Source organism: Cyprinodon tularosa, unplaced genomic scaffold (assembly GCF_016077235.1).
Source record: "Cyprinodon tularosa strain WSP-4 unplaced genomic scaffold, ASM1607723v1 ctg467, whole genome shotgun sequence".
Taxonomy (NCBI): Eukaryota; Metazoa; Chordata; class Actinopteri; order Cyprinodontiformes; family Cyprinodontidae; genus Cyprinodon; species Cyprinodon tularosa.
In genome coordinates, this window is record NW_024039193.1 from 731,486 (window position 1) to 742,599 (window position 11,114).

Here is an 11,114-nt window from a genome sequence, read left to right on the forward strand (position 1 = left end):
TAGTGTATAGGATTTCCTGAAAGCGCGCACATGCGCGATCACGATGCTACGGAAGCCGGCAGACCAAACCAGCGCGTTCAGCTCGGCAAAGAACTCATGCTCTTCCTCAACACTGAAGTCCTCAAACATTTTTCTTTCGTTGTTTCTTTCTTTGCACAGGTAAACGGCACATTTCTTCCTCTACGCTTGCATTATTGGAAGAGCAGACGCTGAATGCGCACTTTCATCTGGTTTGGTCTGCCGGCTTCCGTAGCATCGTGATCGCGCATGTGCGCGCTTTCAGGAAATCCTATACACTACTGTTTATGCTCTAAAAACATTCTAAATGACTTCGTTTCAAGTAAATTCTGGATGCTACCCACTCAGGACACTTGGAATACATTGTACGACCAGTATGGAGGAATATTGACACGTTTTTTGTGGACTTTTATGGACCTTTCTGTCTCGGGCACCATAGACCTCCATTATTTGAATGTCAGCAGACAGCAAGAAGCCTCCCAGATCTCCAGATGCATTTGAGATATCATAAAAGTACTCCAGGGTGTTGTTCAGCATGGGGGTGAGTAGAAAATGAAGGCTAATCATGTTTTGGGTGTACTATTCCTTTAAGCAGTCTAATGGCAGTGGGGAAGAAACTGTTGTGGAATCTGCTGGACCTGCATCCAATGCTTCGAAGCCTCTTCCCAGAGGGCAGCAGGGAGAGCAGTCCATGGTGGGGGGGGGGGGGTGAGGAGTCATTGATGATGTTACGAACTTGGGACATACAGCACTGGGATGAAATGTTTTTAATGGAGTTCTTTGAAATGACGTGTTGTGAGTTGGAGTTATAAACAGTAGTTGAGTTGTAAAAAAAAAAGAAGGGGGATGATGTCATTTATTATTATTATTATTTATTTTTTATTTTTTTGGAAGCATACATAGCCTAATTAATATAATCTATTAACCTAAAGCAATATGGTTGTTACATGTCATGTATGCCGGTCATTAACCTTGATCAAGGCACCTTTCAGTAGAACTGCAGTGGGGGCATGGCTATCACTGCCCCCACATAGTTAGAACATGCAGAGGAAAAAGATCCCACTGGAATCAGCTTCATAGTCATGGTAGACCACTTCTTTGTTTTTACTTTGGAAAATCTTTGACATTGAATCTTTTAAGATTTGGAAAAAAGCCTCACAAAAAATTGAAAATTAATATCTGAAAACTTTTAAGTGAAGTATTTTTTAATTCAATCAGTTAAATTGACACAGCTGAAATAATTTTCAAATCTAATAATTTTACTCACCTTTCAAATATTAGTTTAGAGTATTTATTTTATAAAACAGACTGCTTAGCAGAAAATCAGTATTCCTGCTTTTGGCTTATTTAAAGTAATCTAGGCTACATGCTGGCAATGAATGAGTTAAAACTATTCAAACAGGTCTGTCGAACTATATTTACCACTGATCGGAATACAGGCGTTCTACAAGTCACATGAGGGACCTTGCAGTCAGATGTCAGACATTGACATCATATTTGACAGTTCTTTCAAGACAATAATCGTAATAATCTGTTGTGCAGAGACATACCTCCCCCGCCTGTGTCGCGCATCGCCCTAAACTCACGCCCATTGATGAGAAAACAGAGTGAAATATGAACGAAAATGGAAATTTTAAACATATTCTTAATGTTTTCATATTTCTTATACATGGATGCCTTAAAATTGATATTTTTGGTGGACAGATAAATTCAAATTTATAGGATTTTACTTGTCAGTCGATGTGCTACAGTCAGTGTGCGATGAATAAATCTTCTGCTCAGTGAATGCCAATTCCCCATTTTGCTATTAACACCATTCTAGATAATTTCTGAAACTTTAATTTTTAAACTTAGAACCTGGAACCTGCCAAAGATTTCCTCCACTCCTTATTTTCACATTCCCTCAAATTGCGTGTCTTTGCCGCTTGGCCGTGATGATTTTCAGAGCACCCTCACACAGGCTGTGCGCTACTCTTAAGAGCATGGCCTGCCAAATGTTGAGAGGGCAATATTATTGCCATTACTGTTAATATATTATAGAAATTTACACATTAAGTGATAAAATGTCACAGGGAATGGTATGGGGGATGGTCATTTAAGAAGGGGGATGCCATTCTCCCTCATCCCCCCTCAATTCGAGTACTGGTTATAAATAACTAAATGTTATGTCTTTGAACAGAAACTATATTCTACTGAAATTGCTATCCATGTCTGATTTTAAATGTTTGTTGCTAGTTGAAAAGGAATGAATAAAATTCCCATTACAACATTTGATACTGGTGTTCTAATTTTTTATTACTCTGTCAAACGTAATGTATTATTTCAACTATCAGTGAATCTTATGAAACTAGAAAGTAAACATAACATGCAGTTATTACAGCAGTTATTATGCTAAATATGTCATGATCATGGCTCTGAGAGCTGGCTTAATTGTGTGAAATAGTGTGAAAGCCCTTTGGGAAACTCCTCCAACTCCCATTGTCATTGTGACACAGCGCACACAAGTGAACACTGCACACCATGAAATTGCATTTATGCCTCACCCGTGCAAGGGGGCAGCCCTCAATGGCGCCCCAAGGGAGCAGTGTGGCAGGACGGTACCATGCTCAGGGTACCTCAGTCATGGGAGAGGATGGGGGAGAGCGCTGGTTAATTACTCCCCCCACCAACCTGGCGGGTCGGGAGTCGAACCGGTAACCTTTGGGATCCAAGTCTGACACCCTAACCGCTCACCCACGACTGCCTCTATTTTTTTATTAATTGCTAATTTCTTTCACCTGCCTAACTCTGGTCCACTTGCTCCTGTTTCTTTATATACGGCTCAGTTCCAGCTATCAGGGCCAGATCCTTGAGTTTGAGATCATCGCTGATGCCATAGTTCATGATCTCAATCTCGGGGGTCAGTGGGGAGAGAGTGTTTTTTAGTGTTTGGTAGTGTTTCTGTTTTCATGATCATGTTCCCTCTCTTATCCACTGAGTGTGCCTTGTCCCTGTCTTGGCTCAGAAGGAAGTTTTACCATATTGTAGTTCCTGATATCCTACCCTGTTCCATCACTTTGCTACTGGGTTTGCCTGTTCCCATTTGAACATTCTGCCTGGACCAGCCTGTTCCTTTCCTCATCGGTATCCCTGAGCGGGCTGCAGATTCCTGGCCCTCTTAGTCTTCCTCTTCTGATCAGTTTCCCTTTTCTGGCTTGGACTCCTGCTTGCCCTCTGGGACTACAGCATCTGGTTGACTCTGGGCGGCGCCCTCCTCCTCTAATTGGCAGCCCTTCGGCTGGGTCATACTGCGATCAATGGATATGGACTGAACTGACAAACCAGGTAAGTGACTCACATGGATAATCAGCTTCCATCAGTTTATCATGGTCACTTAACAGTGTTTTTCTCCACCAGAGTATCCTGTGATGGGCGGTGAGCAGCCACTGCAGATCGGCAGCTCCGCTTATGATTTTAATAAAATGCTTTGAATTTTCCCACTGTCTGTCTTCCCTGAATTCTTGCTCCTACCTGCTCTGAGCTTATGACAAAATGGTTATTGAAGTTGTTAATTTCTCTCTAACAAACAAAATTGGTGTTTTAAAAACCTGTTAGGATGTTATTAACCATTAAATGCCGGTGATTAGCGGTTATTGTCCGATAGAATGGCTTCAGACTGTGCCACCTCTAACTTCTGGTAGGTCTCCTTTTATACTATACTTTACTTTGAATTCATTCTTTTGGTCCTACTAATTTAATGTGGTGAATAAAACAATGTGGATCAGTTTATACCGTACACAATAGATAAAGAACTTCTATTATTATGTTCAGATCACAGATATAAATATCAATTGATTTTGTTGGCAATAGAGGAATTATCCTACGGTTAGGAATAATTTGGTTGCCCTGCGATGGACTGGCGACCTATCTAGGGTGTTACCCCGCCTCTCCCCCATAGACAACTGGAGATAGGCATAAGCACCCCTCGTGACCCAGCTTGAGATAAGCGTGATGGAAAATGGATGGATAGGAACAATTTTGTGATAGAAACCTACTGAACCTATTGAAAGGATAAAGTACAATCTGAAGACACTCTATGGGACAGATAACCACTAATAACAAAGCGATCACAGTTAATTTTACAAAGCCTTGCTCTGGATTAAATAGAATTTTTTTTATGGATTGGCACAAAAGATTACTCCTACCACTGATATAAAGGTGTGATATAATATAATTTCCAATAGAACAACTGAAAACATACTACTGGAAAATGCAGTGGAATATAAAATTTGGACCTTTCTTCTGAAACAACACAGTATCAACTAATAGTTTGAAATTAAAATTAAACCCAGAGACAATTTGTAGACTTTACTTAAACTATATACAATGAAATATGTGACAACAAATGAAGTAAATAGAAGTCAAAATGACCCAGGATGCAGCTAATGAAATCTAGCAATAGCTTCGTATTTCTGCATAACAAAGTCTCAATTTAAGTCATCACAGTTTCTCATAGAGCCTGCAGGTCCCAACTTCTGGGTTACAAACAGACATAAACAACACCAGTTTTTGATGACAGATTTTCCTTCTTCATGGTTTAGCACTTCCTGAAGTAGAAAGTAAATTACAGGTTCACTCCAGACACTCTTATCATGGTCTAATTTTAATAACACATAAAAGCCATGACTTGTGAAAAATAAACAAATGCAAAAAGATTACCTGTTAGAACTTCATTATATCCTATTCAATATTAGCAGAAACAGCATACCAGCAGTCTAGTTTTTACCATAAAAAGGGATTTGTTAGGTGTCCAATGGCAGTTTTTACGATTATCCATTGCAATGATCTGGTGAAAAGCTATAAGAATTGCAAAATAGTATTTCACAAAGGATCCTTTTCTTACAATACATTTGTACATTCATTAACCATGTCCAATGAATCAGTGGGAAATCCATACATGGCCATTTAACATTATTAATGTCTACTACCAAGCATATGCATGCTCCACTACTCAGCTCAAAATGCTGTAAGAAATAGTTTAAACTGATGTGTAACTTGCATCGGGTAGTGTGTGTGATAACTCTTTAGCTAAAGGTACCAGCTGCATGACACAAAGAAATAGATTTAAACTATTTTTGAAGTGAAAGTGAAATATGAATCTGAAAGTTATAATACACCAGGTGAATTTTGTATACAACTAAAACATTTTACAGGAACATTTTTTCAAACTTATGCATTTCATTACAAACTACCTGATTAAATATTCTTTCTGAGCATTTTGAGTCACAAGTTATATTGTTTGTGTAGGACTTATGTAGGACCGAATTGCTAAAATCTTCATTGGGCACTTAATAGTAATATAGTAGGTACTATTTATATAAGGAACACTCTCTTGATTACTTATTTTAAAATCTCTTTTTAACATCTCAATGTTCTTCAAATAATATTGGTGTCACCTGAACCTTGCTTCAGGATCTGAAGTGTAACAATTAATTTAACTGATTTCCTAAACCAAGGGTAAAATAATGCATAGATTAAAGGGTTCAGAGTGGAATTAAAATAGAATAGAAGGAAGGCTACAGATGAAGCACTGACACCATCGTCCTCAGCCATAAGAGTAACACAGTAGTAGGGACAGGTGCATATAAGAAACACAACTACAACAACCCCAAGGATGACAGCTGCCTTCATTTCAGATTTCTTAGCTGTGACACTTACTGAACTCTGGAGTGACACATCTGCCACGTGAGACTGCATGGCCCGAGCCTGAGCCACAACTACCACAAACACTCTCACATATAGAATAATAATCACAGTGACTGGACCGATGAAGGACAATAAGAGATCAAAAATTCCTCCTATATAATCAACAACAACTGCACACTCTCCAAAGCAGGAATTATATCTGCCTGGTTTTTGCAGGTTATTCCTCAACAGAAGACTGTGAAAAAGAACAGAGGAAATCCAACATGCTATGACACAAATCTTTGCTCTTTCTGCTGTGACTTTACTAGGGTAATGTAAGGGGTGACAAATTGCCACATAGCGGTCAACAGAAATAAGGACCATAGTTCCTACTGAAGCAGAGGTAATTGCATAATCTGAAACAAAGTAGAGGGAACACATGATGTCCCCAAGATACCAGCATCCATCTATCAGCATAATTTGAAATGAGATGAGGAACCCGACCATGCAATCTAAAACAGCCAGAGAGAGCAAGAGGATGTTGGTGGGGCTGTGGAGCTTCCTACAGAAATAAGATGACAATACATATATGTTAGAAACATGTTCATTTTAAAAGATATGTCTTTGCACACACATTTCAAACTGTTAAATATTTCAATTACTTAAAGTGGCAGACAGTGATGATGACCAGTAAGTTAGAAATCACAGTAAGAAGAGAGATCAGGAATAGAGTGACATAAATAAGCATGGATACTGCAGGAGCATGCATGGTCTTCTTGCATGATGAGTTGAGTTGTGGATAGCAGAGTTCATTTTCTTGATAAATAGATTGCATTTTTATAAATCACACAGAGAGATGTAAATTCTTGGAACTCTACCATCTTTCTAGCAGAAACCTTATGGTGTGTCTCTACCTTGGCATGATATGGAGGATTGTCCTCAGTAGTTAATCTCAGAGGGAGGGAGAGGAAATCACATGAAAAGTTGTTGACAATGTCACAAACAAATCAGAAATTAAGTTCTCAGATTTAACAATGTAAAACCTATTGTAAGTGGGGGGTAACTTTAGACAAAAAAGTGGACGGAGCTAAACAAGGAAGGGAGTACAGACTAGGAATCAATATATCTGGAATAGAAGAGATTATGGTGTGTGTACACAAAACACAAACTGGTTCAAACAAAACACCGTAATTTTGGCTGCAGAATAGTACTGTGATAAATATCAACCTGCAGGAAATTGTGCCCAGAAAATATATTTACTATTATAGATAGCATTTGAGGGGCTATATACAATTTTGGGGATGGGAAACCATACTTTTTATGCATAAAGCAATAAGAACACCTGACTTTACTTCACCTACAGCTACAATCGATACTTTAGAGGGAATGCACACTTAATATGGTAGTTTATTTGATATAACACATATAAGAGGAGATTTTTGATCTGGTCAGGGGATCCAAATATGACAAATGTTGACTGGTTCTCAGAATGTTGGAACAGATTTTTTTTTTTTTTTGGTTCTTTGATTTCTTTATTTTTTATTTTTTTTTTTTTTTACATCGGAGCACTGCTTTTTTTGGAGAATATTTTAAATGGACTATAGCTGGACACTTTGTATAGAGGGGGTGCAGTCGAATTCAACACCTTCAGGAACTGTGTACTGCTGAGTTTTGGGAACGCAGCAGCGAGTCAGAGTACAATCCTGTGCTCTGAGCAGATAAACAATTCAATATGACATTTCCTCTTGAAGGAAGGAACACCTTTGACGCTCTGTTTCCTTCTAACTCTATGTGATACTGCTCATGACACAGGTAAAGACTTATCCTTCAGGGGGTGTGGGGACACAAGACTCTTATGGTTCAAAGCTGCTGTGGTAACAGAGGATAACCTGATGGACTTGTCCGAACATCGAACTTTTTTGCATTTTGGAGAGGATCACTGCTCCAAGATACACTTTCTCTTCCAAGACCAGTAACAGGATGGCTCCTGACCAGTTTCCCACATATAGATCCACTCACATAGACACACACACATACAGTCACGTAATAACACACCCACACATGGTTAATGACTCGAAGAACACACAAGGCTCCACATGGGAATGATTTTTTCTTTCATGCACCAATATTCACGGATACAAGGTCTGATAGGGGAGTTTTAAATAGGGGGAATCTGCGCCAAGCTGGGTTTTTCTTAGAGATTAAAGAACTTTAATCATTTTCAATGGGGAGGGGATAAAAGTAAACTAAGATGCAGTTATAAGTTTAGACGAAACTAAAGCTTAATATGCTATGATGTAGAAATGGTTTTAAAATTTCTTTATTTAATCCATGAATTGAGTGCTACAATGTGTAAAACAGGGTTAAATGTTTTCTAAATATCTACAGGTTCCTTGAATGAGATTATATTAGTTGCAGTGATTTTGAGCTTATATGAACAAAATAATGAGCTGAAACATAGGGTGTTCAGGCTGAATACATACTGGTATAGATAACTTTCAACTGCCAGGCATTCAAAGGTTGGTTATTTTTAATGTTTTTTTGGTTTTTTGAATAGACACTGAAATAATCTGCTGAAAAAACACAGAGTCCATGGATAATAATTTAAATGTAGTAAATTTAATGGTGATTTAAGGGATAAAGGGAAAGTAGGGGACATAACTTCCCCATTTTAACACTATGCTGCATGAAATACTAATGTCAACGGTGTACTTGGCCACAACATTGGTATAATAAATGACAAGCAGCAGTACCAGATTTATTGGAGAAGTAAGGAACAGAATGGGGAAGTTATTTTGCTTTCCCCCACAATTTCTGCCAGGCACATGCACATACTTATGTCTGTCATATATTAAAGTTATTGACTAGCACTGATTAGAGTTTACTTTACAAACACCAGCTGACTGACCCCCTACTGTTGAAAAACCATATACAGTTTAGCATGGATCTTGTGTTCGAGAACCAAAGTTTAACTTGGAGAATTTGGAATGTGATAAAATTAGCTATTCACTAATTTAAACCAATTTACAATGCAAATCCATGAGGTGAATAAAAAAGTTATTTGGCCAAATAATGTTTTATTAAATGATTTGCTTAATCAGGAACCAATAACCTTCAGTTAAAAGATTCCTTACCCTCTGTGAAATAGCTAGCAGCAAATAGACATGAGGATTCAATTAAATTACTTTTGGTCATAATTTGGTAATGGAAATGTAATGAGCATATTAGGAACACATGAACTGTACAGTCATATTTTTATATTACTGTTTTTATATCTTTATTCTTTTAAGCTTTCTTAACTACTTTTAAAGGCTGCATTTAAAAAAAAGATGAAATTGTCCAGAGAGCTGTTCCAAACAAAATTTATTTTTGTTTTACATTTGTGTAAACAAAATGACAAATAAAATCTGTCTATGTCTAAAGTCTAAGTAGCGTCGCATAGCGTACCATAAGATCCATCCTGTTAGCATTGTCTTTACTCTTCAGAAAACACATGAAATGATCAAAATAATCAAAAGACATACTGTTTAACTAGAATATTTCCCTAAATATGCAAGACCTTATACCTGTGCTTATGTGTGTGTGCCATGATATTGGTCATTATGGCTGTCTTTATTGCTCATTTCTGTTTCTCGTCATCCCTGTTTCTCATTACTGCTCATCTGGTCCACCTGTTTCTGCTTCTATTTAAAATCCTTGACCCCAGCCATCAATGCAAGATTATTCCTGAGTCTTTGCACCAGCCCACCTGCTGCTCCACCTCCTGTCTGATGAGGCCCACCAACGTGGTGTAGTCTTCAAACTTCACGATGTGATTGGTGGTGAACCTGGGGACACAGTCGTGTGTCATCAAAGTGAACAGCAGGGAGCTCAGGAGGCGGCCCTGAGGGAAGCTTGTGTTTAGGGTGATGATATTAGAGGTGTTCTGTCAAACCCGGACTGACAGGTCTGTTTTGTGAGTAAGTCTAGCAGAAAGTTGCAATAGGGGGGTATTGAGGATCAACTGTTTCAGTTTGCCTATTGGATGCTGTGGGATGATGGTGTAGAAAGCTGAACTGTAAGTGAATGAATATTAATAAGTTGCACATCAAACAATGTAGCTACATTCATTCAGGTTATGCATATAAAATATGGTGCCGTTTTAACATGGATTTGCTGTCACAGAGGCCCGCTGTTGCCATAGGCTGTTGCTACCCGACAGCGGCGACTAATAACAAATATAGCGCAGGCACCGCATAGTGGAGAACAATTTACGTGATAAAGCAGTGATCATCTGTCTAGGGTGATCAGGCGACATGTCCTACTTTTCTTACCTAATAAATGTCCGGGGAGAATTTCAAAATCTTCTGTTATTATGGTCGACTACAGTGCAGCACGTAGTCAAAACACACCGGGCACTCGAACTGAGCTATCAGCTCTGGGGCTGGTCCAGGAACCCAGCGGACGGGGGCAGGGAGCCAACAGAGGTAACAGAGGTCAGGTACAGCTATATGTGTTCAGAACGTTTTGAGTCAATGTTTTTTTTCCTCTCTGCTGCTGCTCCCGTGTCTCGAATCTTGGTGTAATCTCGCTTTGAGATTTTCGGTCGCATTTCACTGCTTAGAGAGTAGCTATTTTCAGGACCATAAGGCGTACTGTACTAAAAGGCGTAGTCTCAGTTATGTGTGCCATTTCTGTGTTTAACACACATATAAGGCGCACCGGACTATAGGGCGCATTTTTTATATAGGCTACAGGTACATGTCCTCTACTACGTTTAAATACCTTTACTGCGTATTTAAAAATAGAGCGGGATGAAAACTGAGTATGATTGTGCTTTATTCATGTATTTATTACAAAGTATTAATCAAACCTGGGAGCTGGCCGTGAGACATTCCTATTGTTGTGCACCGCTGGTATGTGGGGGTCTGAGCGGCTCCAACAGAAATAATATTAGAAGGCAGGATGATAATCTGGGTGAACTGACTGCAATGATTAAGTTTTCAGGTGGATTTTCTCACTTAAAAATATATTAAAACTACTTTATTCCCACTGATCACAGCAAATATAGCTGCAAGGTGTATTTACTACAAAGTATTATTCAAACCTGGGAGCTGGCCGTGAGACAGACACATCGCTGATGACACAGGGCTGTGATCACTCCTCTGAAACAGTTTATTGATGCATAAATTTACTTAAAATCCTGAAACCTGCCGACAGAATATGTTCGCTTTTATTATCCTATTATCCTTTTATAATCCTTAAGATTATTTAGATGAAAAACACCTGCCAGCCGCCACGGTGAACCTGGAGGCGACCCGGCCCAGAAGCTGCTGTTGAATTAAGTTTTCAGGTAGAAAAATAGAGCGGGAGCAAAACTGAGTATGTTTGTGCTTTATTCATGTATTTATTACAAAGTATTAATCGAACCTATCGAAGTCATCATCCTCTGT

General features: G+C 38.8%; 1 protein-coding gene across 1 annotated transcript; it reads right to left on the reverse strand.

Moving 5' to 3' along the window:
* Positions 1-5,359: 5,359 nt before the first annotated feature.
* On the reverse strand, positions 5,360-6,517 carry LOC119794070 (trace amine-associated receptor 8a-like). The gene is made up of 2 exons (XM_038301417.1): positions 6,345-6,517; positions 5,360-6,244 (listed from the first exon to the last, which is right to left on the reverse strand). Exons 1-2 carry the CDS (start codon positions 6,515-6,517, stop codon positions 5,434-5,436), a joined length of 984 nt encoding a protein of 327 aa, XP_038157345.1. The 3' UTR covers positions 5,360-5,433.
* Positions 6,518-11,114: the final 4,597 nt, after the last annotated feature.